The sequence below is a fragment of the Pistacia vera genome, unplaced genomic scaffold (assembly GCF_008641045.1).
Source record: "Pistacia vera cultivar Batoury unplaced genomic scaffold, PisVer_v2 Contig1046, whole genome shotgun sequence".
Lineage (NCBI taxonomy): Eukaryota > Viridiplantae > Streptophyta > Magnoliopsida > Sapindales > Anacardiaceae > Pistacia > Pistacia vera.
The window spans coordinates 89,356-110,416 of NW_022195078.1; the positions used below are offsets into that span (position 1 = coordinate 89,356).

At 33.9% G+C, this 21,061-nt stretch overlaps 2 protein-coding genes across 2 annotated transcripts; both read right to left on the bottom strand.

Annotated features, from left to right (window-relative positions):
• Positions 1-1,198: 1,198 nt before the first annotated feature.
• On the bottom strand, positions 1,199-4,060 carry LOC116127517 (disease resistance protein RGA2-like). Its single transcript, XM_031413178.1, has one exon. It carries the CDS (start codon positions 4,058-4,060, stop codon positions 1,199-1,201), a length of 2,862 nt encoding a protein of 953 aa, XP_031269038.1.
• A 14,127-nt stretch (positions 4,061-18,187) lies between these two features.
• Positions 18,188-19,071, bottom strand: LOC116127526 (ankyrin repeat-containing protein NPR4-like). Its single transcript, XM_031413184.1, has 2 exons — positions 18,946-19,071; positions 18,188-18,772 (listed from the first exon to the last, which is right to left on the bottom strand). The coding sequence occupies exons 1-2, from the start codon at positions 19,069-19,071 to the stop codon at positions 18,188-18,190; spliced, it is 711 nt and encodes a 236-aa protein (XP_031269044.1).
• Between the last annotated feature and the right edge of the window lie 1,990 nt (positions 19,072-21,061).

Genomic DNA, 21,061 nt, shown 5'->3' on the forward strand with positions numbered 1-21,061 from the left:
ACATTATTTTTTATAATGAAAAAAAAAAAAAAAAAAAAAAAAAAGCCTATAGAAAGATTAACGAAAGTTACCAAGCAATGAGCACATCTTCTGTTTGTTTCCTTATTGATTTTGCCATAGGCCCATGCTTGAAGGCTTCAAAGTAAATCGTTTTGCTCTGTGACACAAATCTCAAAATTCCATCCATTACTAAGCATGCCTAGTAAGTCAATCTACCATTGTGAAAAAATAATCAAAAACAGTCTCATAATTATGACCAAATATTTGGTCCTTGGCATATATTTTCGGAAGAATAGTATTATCTACTCTTTCCTAGATAAAATATAATTCCCCGCAGATGAGATTTGATACCTGAGAACAAAATATCATATTGTGAGCTAAACTCCAGGTGGGCGAAAGAAAAGGAGGGACAGGAACTGCAGTCAGCCAAGCCTAGTAATAATTCTTCAGCAAATTCATGACTTGCTGAACTTGTCTCTGTGCATCAATTTGAAATGCCTTAATCAAGTTTTCTTAATTTCCAAATCACAATTTCCATTTGTGGCCAGCGGAGAAGTTCACTAACAGAAACATTTGATTCATTAGATACATATGTCCTGTCTCTGTTAAGAAACAACAAAATTCCAGAAATGAGTAAAACATTCTGATCAAGTACACTAACTCAAAAGAGTATAAGGATTAGCTAAAGCGCATACACGTCTAGTACTATGTTACCTATTTTTTATTCTTGAAGAAAAGAAAAGAAACCAGAGCTCAGATGAGTAACTAATGTTGTTGGAAGACATTAAAGCCAGTGCAGCAAGAAATTAGTGTGCCTCTGAGATCAATAAAATGAAATTGTGATAACTAGCAAACATATAGAAATATGGACAGAAGATTATACAAGATGCTTAAGGGAAATCACCTTTGCTTATTGGTGATGATGGCCTATTATAGTTCAAGAAATCTCTGCTTTAACTGGGCTGTAAAGATCAGATTCAAAAGAAGTTGACATTTATAGTACAATTTTCTACTGATGCCTGCAAAATGGAGAAACAAAATTGTTCAGTAGGTGGACATACACATAGCAAAAATATATTAAACATTTTACCGGATTAATTCTTGAAATTATACTTATGCATTTACCTGTAAGTCTGTCACAACTTCAGTTGCTGTTTGAAAATCCCATGGCCGTTTCTTTGCTCATATGCAAAATCAATCATGATATTGGAGATGTGATCTTGTGTCGTTCCTCTCCAGTACTCCTCTGGCTGTAACATTGTTTTAGAATAGAACACCAATTGATACTCAATTCCTCCAAAGTTGTCTTCTGCAGAATGCGGTCTGGTATTTTGCTTAATTTCGGACAATGTACAAATGATAGCGACCGAAGACATGGCATGATTATTGACTCTTCCGGTACATCTATAAGCATTCGATCCCATTTTTCCATGTCAACAAATTTGAGCGACGCCAGTTTCGGAAAGACAATAGCAGATGCGTTACCACTTTTGATTCCCAGAAATTCATTACCAACTCGTTTCACACTCTGCATATTCCATATAGAGAGTGATTCAAGGGATGGAAGTCTTCCCAAAGCAGGTAAATTCTCAAACTTCATGCAATCATGGAGATTCAACATACTCAGTTTTTCTAATGGCAGGATCCAATCAAGAGAAATATCACGGCCTCTGTATCCTCGAATCTCCAACCCCTCTATATCAGAAGGTGGTTGCAAGGCTACAAGAATCTCTTCTTCCTCCTGATTCACCTTCTCTTTTTCCTCCGTTTCAAAATCTAGATGCAAAGAGAGGAGATTTCTCTTTGTCTTCAGTTCTGCTTTCTTGGCTTCATTCACATTTTTCACATTTCCCAACCTTTTTAAACTGAGAGACCCTCTGAGGTGGTTCAAATTTTCCAGACACTCTAGGGTGCATGCTTCGCCGCTGCCACCACCCAAAAAGAACTCACTTAAGGTCTGAAGGCAAGTTAATCTCTCGATTCCTTTTGGCATATACTCTAGTGAAGTTCCATTGTTTACTATGTGCCTCAAGTTGATTAACTTTTCAATCCCCTGAGGTAACTTCTTGAGTTCGGTACACCAACTCAGCTCTAAAGTTTGCAAAGCACATAACTCACATAACGTCTCTGGCAATTCTTTGAAATTTAAAAGGGACAAATTAAGATATCTCAAATGTGATAATTTTCCTATCTCTCCTGGAATCTCTTTAACTGAATTCGCATACTGCCGCTTTGCACTGAGATCTAAAGCCCTTAAAGGTATCTGTTGATCAAATAACTTTAATGGGTCGTTACAAAGCAATGAGAGATCTGTAACTCTACCCAGAATTATGAGGCTTCGCAACTTTTTGACATCACATAAGGATTTAGCAAGTGGAGCTCCCTCCCTGGCCATTAACATTAAATGGTGAGCTTCTTGGTGAGCAGCGTTTGAGGATGCATCTTTAAGACCATTGACTTCGATGGTTAAAGACTCAAATTTACTAATAAACTGAGCGAATTCATACACTATATCATGCATTTTATAACGTAAAATAGTGCCATCATGATCTTTTTTAAACACATCGAAGAAAGATAGTCTTAATAAGTAGTCAAAATACTTTTGACCCTTTATCTCCATTTCTTCATCTTCTCCAAAACCAAGATAACCTTGAGCCATCCACAATTTAATTAATTGATCTTTGCTCATATTGTAATCTTTCGGGAAGATAGCACAATATGAGAAACATCGTTTTATCATTGTGGGTAACTCACTATAACTCAAAAACAGAAATGGAAAATAATCTTTCTCCTCTAACTCTTTTAGTTCCCATATATAACTCTCTGAGATTTTCTGCCATTGCTCGCTGGTACTTTTAAAGCGTAAGAGACTCCCAATAATCTTTACACAAAAAGGGAAACCATTGCACTTTTCTACAATTTTCTTACCTATGTTTTCTAATTTTTTCCAATCCTCAGGAGACCTATCAAAAAATGCTAAATGTCTTAAAAACATCAAACATCCCTCTGTAGGCAATTTCTCAACTTGGAAAACATCATTTGATTCGACCTCCTTTCGAGTGGTAATTAAAATCTTACTACCAGGTAAACCATTCTTGAGACAACGATAAAATGGCTTCCATTTTTGATAGTCTTCTGCGGACATACCATCTAAAACAAGAAGACATTTCTTTCCCAAAATAGATCGACTAATCCATTGAAAAAGAGACCCAGTTTTATCAATATAAAAGACTTCCCCTTTCAGAGCTTTAATGATAGACTTAGCTATCTTAAGCTCATCAAAAGGGTCAGAAGCACGCACCCATATTCTTATATCAAAATAATTTATCACCAAATTATCATTGTAGGCGAATTGAGCCAGAGTTGTTTTTCCGACTCCTTCCGTCCCTACAACTGATATGATATGGGGATGTTTTGTTTTAACCCCACTCTCACACAACTTTTCCACTAATCTCCTCTTCTTATCCTCTCGAACACATATCTCAGACACATCATCAATGGAGACACTGACCCTCTCTATTTTCTCATCAATCCTCCCAATCTTATTAAGGCTAAATTTTTTTTGCTCTTCGTTAATATCATCTATAATTTTACTTAGGTCATTAATCTTCCGAGCAATGTCACCATGTACGCTGAGACTATTGAAACAAATGCAAGAGGAGGGCAACATAAAGCATACCTTTCCTTTCTCACGAATAAGAGCATTCTGATCAGCGCCCAGGACTTGCATTTTCAAGACAGCAATGTTCCACTCATCCAAAACATCTTCCAAGTCATAGCACGTATTTTTGAGCTTCTTCAACCAAAATCTCAAACGTTTCTCCTTCCCTTGTCTTTGCTCTGCATCAGCCAGCACATCTCGAATTTCTTGCAGATTTTCACGAAGCTTTTTCAGTTCCTTTTTGGCACCCTCAGGAAGTCCTCCTTCTAGGTCATTCTCTGGCGTAATGGTCGTCTCCAACTGCCCCAAGACGCTGGAAACAATTTCACACCCAACCAGACCCACCTCCTGTTGCTGATGATCTGCTGGAGCCATTGCCTGGTGCACTCCTGAAGCCATCTTTTTCACCATGGCAGCAGTACTCAGAAATCAGAGATTGTAATTGAATGAAAAAGAAATGAGAAACTGATTTTTTTTTTTTTTTTTTTTTTTTTTTTTTTTTTTTTTTGTGTGTGAAATGCTGCCACCCTGGTTTTATACCCTATGCATGAATAATATACTGAAGTAATTTTTTATGCCCATCGAATTCATCAATGAAACTAGTTTTCGGTTAGATAGAGACTCTTGGTTTTATTACTTAAAATGTTTTAGTCGAGTTCTCTTCTATTGCTAATATGAGTAGTCATCAAAGCTCTTATCCAAACGATATTCTAAGGTGTTGAAGATTAATAGAGATGTACATAAGCTGACTCAAACACCTTACTATAATAAATAATAATAATATAATGTCCCCACTTTAAATATGTTTTTGCTTTGACAATTTAACATTGACTATAATTATTGGAAATGTTTAATAATTTTTAAATATACTTTTATTTTATTCGAAATCGGAGAAAAGGGGCATTAAAAAAAAACATAATTAAGAGGAAAAGAGATGCAAACCAAAAGCCTAAATAAACGATGTTTAAAGAGTTTTTTTTTCTTTATATATATATATATATATATATATATATATATATATATATTATATATTATATATATATATATATATGTAGATGTGTGTTTAGTAATAGGGGATATTGATCAATTTGATAGAGACTAAAAGTTACTTCCCTAATATCAATTTTTAAGAGTACTTAATTGTTAAATCTCGAATCCAACTAAGTATAAATCGTCTGTTTTAGGTCTAAGATTTGATAATTAGTACGAGAGCACACTTGCAATCTGATAGGCGGTGTGACAACGCGAGGTCTATAAACATGGGATGGGCAATTTGTCAAATCTACATTGCTAGCAAATGAATTTGAGATTCAATTTATAAAACTTGGATGCGTATTAAATGAAAAATGCTTGTAAACTCATACAAGTCTCGACCCGGTTCAAATTTCTATTTGGTTGACCCAAAGTTTGACATCAATGCTATGAGAATAAATTGGCGAGAAATTATGTTAATTACTTCTCTCATTATATCATAATATATTAATTTGCAAAAAGTAATTTGTACTAATAACATTATTCTATAACAAGAAATGGAAACCTTTAAGCTTTGCTTTGGCATTGCTTTAACAATAGAGCTTTCTTCAAGCTATTCCAAAGATTTAAGTATATATAATAGTGTACAAAATATTATTTTCTTACTCGATGAATGTTCTATATGGGCAGCAAGAATTAAAGATCCCAAACTTGATCTTAAGGAGCAAGCATATACACTTTGCAAGTTAGTTAAGTAAAGAATAAAGATCAAAATAAACAGCTGGGTCAGAGTCAGATTATTCTCAACTATAAGAATTATATTGCTTTAGAAACAGCCTTGAAGAAGAAAACATGCCAAACTCGTAATCTTTAATAGGGTAAAAGAAAAAAGTGAGTGCCTTATACTATGTAGTTAGCTTTGCTTTATGTATAAGCAAATTAAAGAATCTGGCCATTCATGTGATTGCGGATTTCACAACTGCCTCATTATATATACCAATCCTCAGAGAAGACTAGTGTAATAACCCAATTGGGTGTTGATAAATCAATTATACTGTACTTCCCATCCAAGCAAATTAAAGTTTTGCTTTGATACTATTTAAAGTATATTATTTGTTTCGTCTCCAAGCAATTCCCACCTTTTTTTTTTTTTTTTTTTTTTTTTCAAGGATTTGATGTTATGCCTATTGTTCTTCATGTCTCAGTGTTTATTTTTATGGAATATGGAAGGTTTTTCAAACTAGTAATTATCTTTTTTTATATATACGGAAGGTAAAACTATTTGTATAAACTCTCGTACTATTTATATAAATTGACGTAACATATCATGTGAGTGCCACGTAATATGAAAGTCTACGTAACATTAATATGCCATTAAGTTAGGTAACCCCTAATATCTCATGGTATGCCATGTGACATACCACATCAGTTTATATGAGAGTTTGTACAAATAGTTTTACTCATATATGAAATGAGTCAACATGCATATGGTCATGAATGTTAAGCAAGAGACTTAGTCAACTCTCAACACAGCAGACTTATCACCAACGACTTCCACATCTGCAGCAACCTTATCAGCTCCAACAACTTGATTCCATTTTAAACTCTGCTTCCGCATATCTTGTACTTGATATCTGTTGCTGATTTCAAATGTATCTTATCATTGTAACAACCTAAGCTGTATAAATAAACCAATACATGGACTGGTCTTGCATTGAGGCCAGAACCCCTTTTTCATATCTTATTTCTTTTAATGAAGAGTTACAAAATGGGCTTGAAGGTTAAGGTCCAAGCTCCTTCACACTTGAACTTCATCACTTGCAATTATGCAAATCATAAATCGAAAGCATGAAAGGGACCTGATACAAAGAGTAGAAGACAAGAAAATTAGGGGAATAAACAAAAGAAAAAGAATAAAAACTTCAAAAGATGTTGAGGGAAAAAATGGGTTGATTGCTCTTGGGAGAAGAAAACATTTATGCAGAGAATAATTATCTTATCTTTACTGCTTTATATAGTATTAGTTTCCTTTAATTTGTACCATCTTACTTTTATATAAACTTTAGTTATTTTCAACAAGAATTAGATATTTCAAGTTGATGATATTCATATATCTATTCATGTGTTATTTACAACATAAATCACTAAAGAGGATCTTCTCTATCTTTTCCCTTTTCTCTTTTCTGAAATTTCATCATATATCTTGTAATTCTTGGAAGTTTGTAACTGAAGATACTCTTATTTGAACACCTTTTAGCCCCTTTAGTAAATCGATTAAGCGTTTAAGATTTTGCTTTGTTATACAACTTTGAAATTTCATCGTACATTTGGTTTATCTCTGCAGTTCCTAACCTAACAACTATCCGTTCTCATTCTGATTTCATTAATAATTTATTCCAAGATGCTATATATCATTCTAGCTGTCAATGGAATTTCTTTTTACAATACAAGGAACCATCCCCCTTTTCCCTTTCACAGTTTAATAATATTTAAAATATGCTGAACAAGGTGAGAGAAAAAAGGAAAACCTGGCGGGATTCCATGTAATTTACTCTTGATTTCTAATGTCCACTTCTCTTTTCTTCTCTCTGTTTCTAGTCAGAAGGTCAACACAAAGTGCAGAAAATTTACAAAGCATACGTATAATAATTCAATGACAGCAGCTAGAACATAAATATTCAATCCAACAACTATTAATTACATTAATTATAAAGTTAGATATAGTATAAATATATTAATTTATAGTATTACTGACTCCCTAATATTTTACAAATTTTTAGGGAATATTTGTAGATGAAGATTGAGAAAAAAGAAAAAAGAAAAAAAAAAGTGTTGAGTCCCGAGATATTCAGGTTTGGGTTGGACGTTCAATAGGGAAGACAGAAGAAATAAAGTATAAGGTTCAAATGGTTACATTACACATTACAAGATTAAAACATACATCAAATTACAAGATTTATCAAAGTCATGAAGGAGATATTTTATATTTCAAGTATTTTGATCGTATTTCAGATCCATATATAAATGTTTGAGCAAGCCTAAGGAGATTGGATGTTTAAAATAGAGTTTGTTTACCAAATCAAGCGACTTATCATTCACCAAATCAAGCCATCTTCATATATACAGGCTACCAAACATTAGACATTGAAAGAAGGTAAAGCCCATTATCTAGACCAGCCCAATTGGCAAAAATGGGAAAAGCCATATTTTGATTAAATTTCTATCTTCCTTTATTTTATTTTATTTTTCCTAACCCAATATCCCATTTTATTTCTTATACTTCTTATGTTAGATTTTAAGTTAACTCTATTAAATCTATATTTTATACTGGTTTACAGGTTTAGGGTGTTAAATATCAAGCAAGTTAGTAACTTCATTTGCATTGAATTATGTAGCTTTGAAGAAATTTTAGTCCATCTTTTCTAAATACAGGGTTAAATCTCCTCATACGCCATTTAAACCCCCCTTGCCTTTTCTTATTCATCTTTTATAAGCACAGAGAATTAGATTTAATTCCAGAAGTCTCAATCATAACACCACTACTAAAGCATAAAAGAGGTGGAATTTAAACCCCTAAAGTTAAAATGAAAATGCCAAAGCAATTTGTTGCTCTGTTTTTTTCCATTCTAATTACTTAGGCCTTATGGCTTAGAGGCATGTAATTCTTAATTTCAAGAATTTTATTTACTCTCATTTTATAGATAAAAAAAAGGGGACAAAAACGTGTAATTTAAAGGCAGTACTGTTAAAGTAATCTATTGCTCTATAGCTCTTCTGGGGAATTGCTTGGTTGGTTGTATAATGCTTGATTCGTAAGTTGAAGAGATCATCTCAACCAACAGAGAAAACTGCAAAAGAGCAAATAAGGATATAGGGAGACAACCAAGAAGGGAAATTGGAATGATGGTCCATTTCCATAGATGGCAAAAAACTATGTAAAGGGTCGCACCAAAAGCTACCATCATGAATGGAATAGAAAAGAACGAGGTGACTATCCCAATGATTAACTCTTCGGCAAGGATTCCAAAAAACTTTCTTCTACATAACCGAAGTGAGGATTGCCAAGAGCATCAATAGTAAAGCAGTGGAAGTAAAGAGTGCAAACGAATCTGATATGACAAACACAATGAAAGATGGTTTGTGCAAGAAAATGGGTGTCCCTTTAGCAGAGTCGTTGCCACTTGGTACAGTGAAAGCTGCGACAAGGACTATTATGATTATGAGTGCAGCTACAATTGTGTAGGACGAAGCAGTCTCCTTCATCCATTTCTCACATTCTCTGACTAAATTCTTGTGTGATTCGGTAAACACTTGTCTAGGAGTTTTATTGGATTTGTTTTCACTATTCTTGAAGGGATGGATGAACAAAACTTTCCACAGCCTGAATATATATACATAAAACCTTAACTTAATAGATAAGAAAATGTTGGACAATATTAAGGACTACATGTTATATATAAAATTTTCTACTTTTCATGAGTTTCGAGCCTTAGATTGAAGAAGTATTTAAGATGATAAAAATAAGTCTTTCATTGCTTGGTTGGATATTTACCTTAAACTATTGTAGCTCTCTCTGCATCTGCAATGCCGCACCCAGAATATGATTTGAAGGGACAAACCTTCCAGCGGAATGCAAAATGTTTGTCTTTTTTTACTCTCATGTCAGCCACTTGCTTCATGTCCCGATCCCATGTAAGTAAAATATTTTTTTTTTTCTATTTGCAAGACTAAATAATTTTTCGTGGCGATTTAGAATTGCGAGTCGAACTATGTCATCACCATTTTTAACGAAAGCAAACGAGAAGCAATAGGTCTTCATAATTTCATTAACAAGCTCGTAAATCCCTAATATTGCGGCTGTAAGAATTGGTGTACATAATGAGTTGCTTCTTCATGGCTCCAAAGAACTCTGTCATGACACATGATTCTGACAATTTCATGTGCTTGCATATTCGTTAACTTTGTATCATGTATGCTCTTGCTGATTGGCACTAAATTTAATTAATTAAACTCTACTCATTTAACAAGCTAGAAACTTTCTTTCAAACTGCTCCTTTAATTAAGAGAATATATAATTTAATGCTTAATTACCTAAGTGCATGAGGGCATTCCAGAGCATTATATATATTCTTTTGGCGCGAAGCACCTGCTATAACTATAAAAATAAATGGCAGCATTCAGTATCATAATTATAAGAATGAAGAGATATTTAGATGGGACGTTTACAAACCAAAGCTTCTGCCAGTAGACAACATTTGTTGAAAAAACCCCAAATGTGTGAATTCTGTTAACTTTGTCTTTGATCTCTCAGAGGTAATTTTTATGTCTCTGTCCACACTTTCAGGGCCAGGAATATGTTATTCTTGCACAGGAATCCCTGCAAAATTATAGTGGTTATGAGACATACATTTGAGAGAAACATTCTATAAGGAATTTGTATATGTAATATTATTTGAATAACAAAGTTCTGCGTATGTTGTGACTCGGCAGAGAAAGTAAAAAAAATTAAAAGATTGTTGACACCAACATTCATGTCGATCAAGATGATATTATGCTGGAAACTCATGAAGGTGGTCACAGTTTTGGAATCTGGAGCTGCAAACTTTGGCGGCAAAATTTGAAGTTCTGCTGCTGTTTTGGTTCTACTATAACACAATGGAACTGAATTTCTTTAATTAATATTATGTACACCTTAGCTAAATTCAGCTATAAATCTGCTGTTGATTAGGTGTTTATGTAATGTGATTTGTTAGTAGTTGTTAGCAAAGTATGGCTGATGATTTTTTTTTTGTAAAACCTGTTGCAGAGTAGGTGCAACAGTACTGTAAAGTATGTATATTTTTGCCTTGCTGCTTGATGAATTCGGACCATTCACGTATTATGTTTTTTGTGAGTTAACTTTACTGCAGTTTCCTTAGAATTCTCCAGCTATAAAACCTTCAATTTATAAATTAAGCGTTTCCAAAATCCAAGCTTGATCTCACTTTCAAACGCCAAAGGCTTATTCGCCACTATTAATAAAATACTTCTTCTGTCCTGGTTCTGGAGACGAGCTAAGTTTGGATATCGTTTCAATAAGTCTAAAGCTATACCTGTAAATGCAGTAGAGATCAACAAAAAATTAGGCCAAAGGATTGCTGTAGCAAGTCCACGGTCCGAAGAAACAATGTTAAACTAATAAAACTAAGAAACCAAAACAAAATTGACTTATATCTGAAAGATGAATCAATCAGTCATGATAATTGTATAAGTATCATATCCTTAGTAATGTTAAATAATAAAAGAGAATTAATATAATTTACATACTGACTACGGACACCAGAATTGATCAGATCGTTAAGCAGAGTTAATCTGTCGGCCATGATTTGTAGCTTTATGAATTGGTAGTAAACCGTAGCTGTAATGATCTAGCGGCCTGGAATATAGGCGTTAGGCCACCATATTCATCATTCAATCGTTCTAGTGATTCTGGACCAACCATCGATGCAATCTTTCTCCAGAAGCCAAAAGGGGGCGTCTAAATTACGAGTAAGAATGTGACTAACTGTTTCCTCAAGAAATACTTTAATCTTGGCGATCAACACCTCGCGATCTTCAACTCTCTTCCAATCATTCTCTTGTACAGCCTTGTATAATGACTGGTACCGAATATGATCCACATTCTCCTCACTCGTTTTCTTCACTATGAATTCCGAAGTATGTACAGATATGATCAATAGAAAGAATTTTTACTCCAAATCAATAAATTTCAAACTAATTAATTACATTCTGCATTAACGGGTTCATCGTTCTTGTGGCTTTGCGATTCTGCAGTTTGTTCACCTCAATCACCCTGCTTCACCTCAGTGGTTTGGTCTCCCCTTCTGCTAGCTATATTAAATCCAAATTATGATGTATCAGTTATTGAATCAACAAATGAAAGAGTTAAAAAGATATTAATTAATACAAACAAATGCTGAACTTTTACTTAATATCAATGTCTTTTACTTACCTTCCGCATTCACAGGTTCATCACTGTTAAGACTGCGATTCAGCGGTTTGTTCGCTGGACTCATCTTGCTTCACCTCAGAAATTTCGTCTCCAGTACTTTTAACTAACTCAATGGAATGTTGAGTAGGATCCATTGGCGGTTTGGGACCAATAGTACTCTTTTAATTGTCATTGTTTTAAAAATTCCATGTTCATGTCCTGCATTTGATTGTGCCAATGCCATAGAGTTTGTGGTTTTGCTCTCTGTTCTCATTTGATAAACACCACTTCTATAGGATATCAAACTGCATCTCTGCTTTTCGTTTGAAGTCATAGACAAAAATCATTACATATTTGAGTGGATTTGGAATTTTCCAGGATCAGGGCTCAAATTTAAAAGCTTTTGCCAATGAGAACAAGGATGCTTCTTTATGTTTGGAGGTTTAAACTCATAAACTGTTCCTTTTACCTTCTGATATGAATCTAGGAATTCTTACTAGTCAGTGGTTTTTGCTGGATATACGATGGGTTCTCATTCGTGAAAACGGTAAGCTCAAAGCTCCAGTTGATGATATTCATATCTATTCATGTGTTATTTACAACATAAATCACTAAAGATGATCTTCTTTACCTTTTCCCTTTTCTTTTTTATGAAATTTCATCATATATTTTGTAATTCTTGGGATTTTATAACAGAAGATACTCTTATTTGAATTCCTTTTAGCCCCTTTAGTAAATCCATTAAGATTATGCTTTGTTACACAACTTTGATTATTTATGGGACACATCAGTCTCGACTCTTACAACCATTTGTATAGGCTTGTGAGATAATTGAAATCCTATCATCTGCAGCAATAAAGGCTGTGCAAGTAGGTGTTTCCGGGATTCTTGTCTCCAATCACGGCTAGATTATTCTCCTGCCACTATTCTGTACTTGAAGAGGTGATGACTATTAGTTTTACACTACCATTGACTCTTCTATTTATTTGCAAGTTCTCATGAATTTAGAATGGATCTCAAAACTTAGTAAGGTGTGAAGGGTCCTCTAAACTGATAAATACAGATACTACACTTGATTTCAGCTATAGGCTAAGAGATATCAACCTGCTGACGATTAACATGGATGCCATATTAAGCAATGGATGGATGGGTGGAATCAACTGTGATCATTGATTTTATCCTCCACACTGTACAATTATTCCCATATTTGTTTTCCAACTGATTCAACAGTTTAATTTCATCTTATTATGTGCGAGAATCAAATCTAGTAAAGAAATTTGAAAGTTACAATGAGACTTTATATCGAACTGTTCTTGTTGATCACATGTGTACAGCAATTGCTTTATGAAGAAAACGAAACTGAAGTTGCTCATATATTGTTACACAAGTCATTGTATTTCAGACAAACCCAGATCAGCTTTAAAAATTTAACTACAGATATTCTGCTACAAGCTTTTACATGCACCATCAAAGGCGAAAATACATAAAGAGCAATAAAATCCCAGCTCCTCCTGAAGCCAACTAACAGCCACCGCCTCCTTTATCAACAATTCTTGCTTTGGGCACTAACTATTCCTGGCTGCTCTTGTGCGGGAAAAGACGTCCAATCGAGCACAAATCCTTCATAGTATCTTCCATTAACTTTTGCACATTCTCTAACGTCCCAGAATTCTCCATTTCCTCTTTCAGATATTGAATTCTCCATCATCCCACAATTCTCTAACTTCCCAGCACAAATGGTATATAGATGATGATAAGTTCAAACTCATAATGGACAAATATAATTGCCTAACCACCAAAATTCATGGCAGCCACTCCCACCTCTTCTCCGAAATAAAAAAATCAAAGCCAAAAACTCGAAACTCATTCCCAATAACCCGAATCCTCTCACCATTAAAACCATATCTTTTCATTTGTAGAGACTAAGCAAATCCCACATGCCATAGTCTCCAGTCTGCCACCCTCACTTGTTGTCAAACCACCGATGAAACCCAGCCTGTCGCCCTCTTTGCTTGATGTCGAACTACCGACCAAACAAAAGCCACCACATTGGAGACGGAAACTCTACACGGCATGATTTATTGCGGAAGTCGGATAATTGATGGTGGTTGTGCTTGCATTCCATCGTTTTCATTAACTTCCGAATGGTTCTTTCATGGTTAGTTAACGCCGTTAAGTGACAAAAGTATTTCTCGCCGTTTATAAACGTCTGTTTCTTTTGCCGTTACTAAATGTCCGTTAGTTCTAACGTCATTTAACATCGTTAATAAAACCGTTAATAACAGCTCGTTAATTATTCTGTCATCTAACACCCATAATTATTCCATCAAAATTTTCGTTATAATACCATTATTAAGTGGCCGTTATTTATGTCGTTAACTAACGTTCGTTACTATCGTAGTTAAGTAACCGTTAATCGTGTCGTTATTTAACGTACCCATTATATTTTCGTTGCATAACGCCCGTTATTGTGGCCTTTTACTTAAGTCGTTTCTCTGTCCATCTTCATCTTCACGAATTTTAAATGATCAATAATACAATACTCGGAAAGAATACTTATAAAGATTTATATACAAAGTGAGATGATAAAAAATGAATGAAATAGTGAAACAAAATGTCAATTCACTCTTCCATTCATTTTTTGTCACATCACTTTGTATGGAAATGTTTGTAAAATTTCTTTGTAAGTGTAGTATTACTCTTAAATGATTGTGTGAAACTACTTCTCCGATTTTCAGAACAAGATTGGTCACTTTCCTATTAATTAATCAGTTGGATTTTCGTTTTGCCCACTAGCAGAGCTTCAGAGGGCTGTGAATTTGGTCGTCGTATAATAAAATTAAGCCTTTGCTGCTGTCGCTTTGCTTCTCGAAGCTCCTGCTCCGCCTCAAAGCTTCTGATGCCATAATGGTAAGTTTTTCATATTTATTGAACTGATATGTTTACTTTAGGCACTTGTATGTACATTGAGACTCCTGTTTTTTCCTTTTTTCCTTTTTTTTTTTTTTTAAGGGATCAATTCCAGGTCTTATCTTCCTCATCTAGCCTGACCATGGAGGTGGTTGCTGCCAGAAGCAACGCTGTTCGCTTCTATCAATTATATGTACTTGGCCGTTCTTGAGCTCTTTTGATTTTGAATTAGAAAAATGCTTCTCTTGTGTCACTTATCTATTCATTTATGTTTTAGAAAATTCATTAAGATTATGCTCTGTTACATACTTTATAATCATGGGAATATTATTGTTGACTGTCACAAGCATTTGAATAGGCTTTTTTATACTTAAATATTCTACCATTTGCAGTAATGAAAGCTGTGCAAGTAGGCGTTGCTGGAATTGTTGTCTCCAATTTCTCATAAAGATAAAATTCATCTCAAAACTTGGTAAGGCTATGGACTGCACTTGATCTAGTTTAAAAAGCTAAGAAAAATTAGCTTGTTCAGGATTGATTACGTGGATACCATCCTAATTAATATCTCGGGATTAGATCTTAAACATTTGAACAAGATTTACAAAACAGAAGTGTAGATCTTTGAGGCTTATACTGCATTACCCTTAACTTGCTGGTAGTTCATGTTGTTGAGCGAAAATTCCTGTTCTAATGGATGGAGGAGTGTGGCGAAAACAGATGTTTTTCTGGCCCCTTATCGGTTGCTCTGATACCATGTTAAGATTTGAGAGAAGAAGAAATTGAATAACTTGAAGAGAAGAAGAATTCAGTTTTTTTCACTTATTCACGTGACACTGTACAGCTTATATACAAACGCATGCACTGTTTACACATGCATTTCTGATTCTTAACTAATTACACTAACACACTCTGACGTTTAACAACCTTTTAATATGACTCAACTGCCACGTAACAATCCATGCCAACTTGTCCTTCAACACAGATAACACGGAACATTTCCAGACAATATGGACATAAAGAGATTACATATTGAGTGACCCTAATAAAGAAAAATAAAAATAAAATAAAGACTGGCTAAATATTTAATGTTTTCTGCCAATTTAATTTTATCTCTGTTATATGGAATTAGATGTATACTTATACTCTATCTTCAAAGAGCTAGAATATAATTATCTGCAGAATTCGGAACTTCACTTGTTCTGTGAAGAAGTCTTTTGGTGTTTTCCCTCTGGTTAATTCCAGAAAATCCAGAATATAAAACCTGCAGACAGAATCACACAAAATCTGTTTTTTGGCTCTGTAGTATCAGTTCATTATGCAAATTGCACATAATTTTCTGCATAATATTTCATCGGCAGTTATTAATGTTAGTGTATGTGCCCTAAAGCCAATGATAGATATAAGGTTTAGGGCAACAATTATATATAAACTTTGTAATGTTTTATCACTAATAAAATGACGATTATTCTAAGCTACTTTGTATCATCTATATTTAATTAAGTTGTGTATGTCTTTAAGCTTGTTTTAGAAAGAATTCTATTTTTCAAAGAGTTTGAGAATATGAGTATCAGAATTCTTTTAGCATGACTCGCTCTTAAGTATGTTCTTGATCGGATGTGATAATAATCAAGGGCAATATTATCACAAGATCAACATTACTATGTGCCGCCATTGATTGGCATGAGATGTTAATGGTTGGGTGATGAGACTCATATCATAAGGGCACGAGTAATGAGGTGATTTATTAGAGAATGAAGCATCGAACATGACCGTTGGACGATTGATCACATGGGTATAATATCGTCAGTCAATGATCATCGTTATGTGCATTAGTGTCACTTTATCCTTAGACCAGAGATGTGATCATGTCTTGTGCATGGGTACTCATGGTTCTTCTGTACGTTATCACTAGATTGTTTATATCTAGTGTGTAGTGCTTGTTGGTCATGAGTTAATCATATACAGAGTCATATATGTATTCAATAAGGAATTTGATGGCTTGAATATTACGAGTTTGAGTGTTTCAAGGGATTAATGAATGTGGAGGAAGTCTTTGGCCAAAGCATTTATGTTTTATGAATAGTTTCATAGAAACATAATTCCATATTTTAAAATAATCTGAATTATGTGATCAAGTTAGAGATTTGACTATACCATGGTTTGCACTTGATCGGAACACGATATTAGAGGGAATGAGATGACATGACTGAAACGCTCAATTTTACAGGTTCATATGATCTCACTTAATTCATTGATTGGGGGGAATGATATACTGTTAGGTGTCACTCATGGTTTGTAAAGAAGATGAATATCAAGAGTTGATTATTTACCTTATTACCAATCGATAAATGAACCTAAAATGGTCACACATATTAAGGATTTCTAAGCTTGATGGGAATCAGAGATTTTCTTATTAAAGAGTTAATGAAGATATTAAAGTTTCCATAAGTCCTAATTGACTAATTAGTAGAATAGGTTAAAATGGTATTTTTGTGATCGGATAAATTGATTAAATTAATTAATTGTTGATTAATTAGTTAAATTAATTAATTAAAAAATTAAGTCCAAATAAGGAGGCTTTATAAATGGATTTAATAATTAAACTTGGACCTAAATTGGGCTAGCACTCAAATGGGCCTAAATTTAGTTATTAGTTAATCCATCAGAGAATAAATTAAACTGGAATAAAATATAATAGGGATTGCCTACTAATCCAATATTTGTTGGCTATTTAAAGGAGACTTCCGGGTTCATTATACCTAAGATTAAAAGAGAATAGAAAAATTATAAAAAAACCCTAGCCATTGATATTCTTTGCCATCCCAAGGAAGAAGCTATTCTTGATTCCATTATATTGGGTTAATTCCCATCGACGAGAGATCCTATGTGTATCAATCTAGAGGTATCACACTTGGGGTACTCAGTAAGGATTCAACAAGGAAAAAAAAAATAGCAAATGAGTCAGTAAGCTTTTTCTTACTCTTGTTTTGTATTTCATGTTTTTGATACATATATACATGCATGTGTTATTTGCATTAAATTGTTATTACCTCGATCATAAGGGCACAACTGGAGAGGAAGTTTCAAAATCCGGGCAACAAGGTGCTTCCGCTAAACGTTCCTTACCCCAGCAATAAAATCATCTTTAGCTACTGAAGACAAATAATAAGAAATGGAAAAGACTAAGGGCAGTTACAAAACCATGATTAGATCTCTGTTTTTGTTAATCTATAAATTCCATTATCTATTAATCATGTACAAATCATCTTATTATTGCAACAATCAGACTGCCAATTCTCTACAATACAAGTTGGACAGCACAAAAAACTAGATGTTAGCAAAGTAAAAGATGTTAATATGAAGTTAATTGCTCGGTCTTATCCAAATTTCAACCAATAGAGGAAACTGCAATAAAGAAAACAAGTTTTTCATTAATACTTCAAGACTACCATTCTGGTTTATATAGCCAATGCAATGTTGGCAATTCAGGTGAAATCTCCTGATCTTCAGGTGATAAAAGAGGAACTGAAAATAACAGAACGTTGTTAACAAACTTTGCTTATTTAAACTAACACACTTTTCTCACCACACCGACTTAACAGAATAACAGACTGTTTTTGAACTGATGTTGCTGAGCTGGAACTCATATGTTGACTTGTCAGTTGCTGTATTGGTTAAAACATGGGTGGTCTATAAGTGGATGAGAACATTTCAACCAAAAGAGGAAACTGCAGCCTTGAAAATAAGATCATTGTGAGGCAACCAACAAGGGCAACTGGCGAAAAAAGTGGTATCCATATATGAGCAAGAGTCATGCAAATGGCTGCACCAAAGGCTACCACCATGCATACAACAGAGAAGAGTAAAGTGACGTGGCCCATAACAAAATTATTTGGCAAGTACTCCAGAAAATCCTCTTCTGAATAACGTGAAGCAATGATGCCCAAGAACATCAGCAACGAAGCGCTGCTTGAAAAGAGTGCAAGCGCATCAAATATGATAAAGATTTTGAAAGATTTCTTAGACAAAAAGGTAGGGATCCCATCATTCGTATTGCCACCTGGTAAAGTGAAAGCCACAGCAAACACTACTGTGATTATGAGTGTAGATGCAATAATGCATGATGAACCAGTATCCTTCATCCATCTTTCACCTTCTCTGACTAAATTCTTGTGTGATTCAGTAAACACTTGTCTAGGAGTTTTATTGGACTCGTTTCGCTGTTCTTGAAGGGATGGATGAACAAAACTTTCCACAGCCTGAGCATATATACACAAAACCCTAGCTTAATAGATAAGAAAATGCTGGGCAATATTAAGGAATGCGTGTTATATATAAAAAATTTCTCATTTTTCATGAGTTTCGGGCCTTAAATTGAAGAAGTAATTAAAAATATAAAAATAACTCTTTCATTGCTTGGTTGGATGCTCACCTTAAACCATAGTAGCTCCCGCTGCATCTGCAATGCGGGACCCAGAATTTGATCTGAAGGGACAAACCTTCCAGCGGAATGCAAAATGTTGTCTTTTTTTACTCTCATGTCAGCCACTTGCTTCATGTCCGGGTCCCAGGTGAGTAACATATTTTTTCTATTTACAAGACTAAATACTTTTTCGTGGCGATTTAGAATTGCAAGTCGAAATATGTCATCATCATTTTTTGTAAGGAAAGTAAAGAAGAAGAAATAGGCCTTCATAATTTCATTGACAAGCTCGTAAATCCCTAATGCTGCGGCTGTAAGAATTGGTGTACATAATGAGTTGCTTCTTCATGGCTCCAAATAACTCTGTCATGACACATGATTCTGACAATTTCATGTGCTTGCATATTCGTTAACTTTGTATCATGTATGCTCTTGCTGATTGGAGCTGCATTTAATTAAACTCTACTCATTTAACAAGCTAGAGACTTTCTTTCAAACCTCTTTCTTTTCACTACCTTGTTTCCACAAGATAAGGTTAGGGCACATGTACATGTTAAAGACACTAAAAGAAAAATATTTACTTATTTTGATATATATTATATATAAAGACAAAAAAAAATATAATTTTAACAAATCAAAATGCTAAAGTTTTTATCCTCTAATATATTTTACGTATATTGTTATAACACACATTAAGGCAATATAGAAGATGAAACCTTCTTAATTCCAGCTGTAATGATGTGTAATATCCAAAGCTTTATATAACATACATTATTGCTGCTATCTTTTACTTTTTGTGCGTTTCAACTTTTCTTCTTTACTTTTCCTTTCTGAACTCTGGCATTTGGTGGGGAGGAAATAATATTAATGTGTGCTGAACAAGGTGAGAGAAGCAAGGAAAGCCTGGGGTAGTGGCGGATCTAGGAAATAAATAAATAAAACTAATCATAAGTACACTTTTTTTTTCATCATAATGACTAATGAGCTTCAATAAAAGTTATAAGATAGAAATAAATACCCTTAAAAAACACAATTTTTGTAAAAATAAAACAATTTTTCTCAACGAGTTTTCCTATTCTAAAAACGTTAGATAATCATCTTATTGTCAATTGTATCAGATACATCTTTCTCAATATAAATGACCAAACAATCATTCATCCATTGATCTCCCATTCAATTGCATAACCGACTTTTCATAAGATTCATTGTAGAAAAAACTCTTTCAACAGTCGCAGTCGCAATTAGTAAAACCAATGCAACTTTCACAAGCTTATACACCAACATACGCAAAAAAAATTTTTAAACTGAACTAAATTCTTAACCAAATCACCAATTTCTTGTAACCCAGCAAATTTATCAGAAGAACATATGTCAATAACATAAATCTTAGCCTGGTTCTCAAGTACCATCAACTCAAGTGTAGAAAAATCAAGTGGATAAAATTGACCAAACCCATTCTTCCCTCTCTTCTCTTTTTCCTTTTCCTTTGCTTCTTCTTCCTTTCTTCTTTATGGGTTTTTCTCTCTTCTTCTTCATTTTTTGCGAACACCCAGTATATATATAAAACAACTTCTTTGAATAATGAAACTGTCCTAAGATTCTCTGATTCTCACCATGACCTCGCCACATTAGCTTTTTGATGTAAAAATGCCCAGATTTCTCCTCTCAGTTAAATGCAAACCCAACAATTCTTATTCCTTTCATTTTCGTTCCTAATAAAACTTTTAAAAACTAACAGATTCCCTTGCATAAAAATAAAAATCATAAAAAATATGAAATATATATATTAGGATTAAAAATAGGGTTTTACAAAAATAAAATCCAAACTAACTGTGGGGACTGTTCCCAAAATCTAATAATTTATAAGTGTAAAATTCAAATAAATATAAGATGTGGACTTTTTTAAAAATTTGAGTGGGACTATAGTCCCCACAAGTCATCAATTGGATCCGCCACTGCCTGGGGGGATTCCATGTAATTTATCCTTGATTTCTAATGTCCACTTCTCTTTTCTTCACTTTTTAGTCGTTGGGTTAATTTTATCGGCCACTATATAACGTTAAGCCAAATTTTCCAGATATTTTTTAAAATAAAAAAAACACATTCATTTTATTTAGGAGGTTTT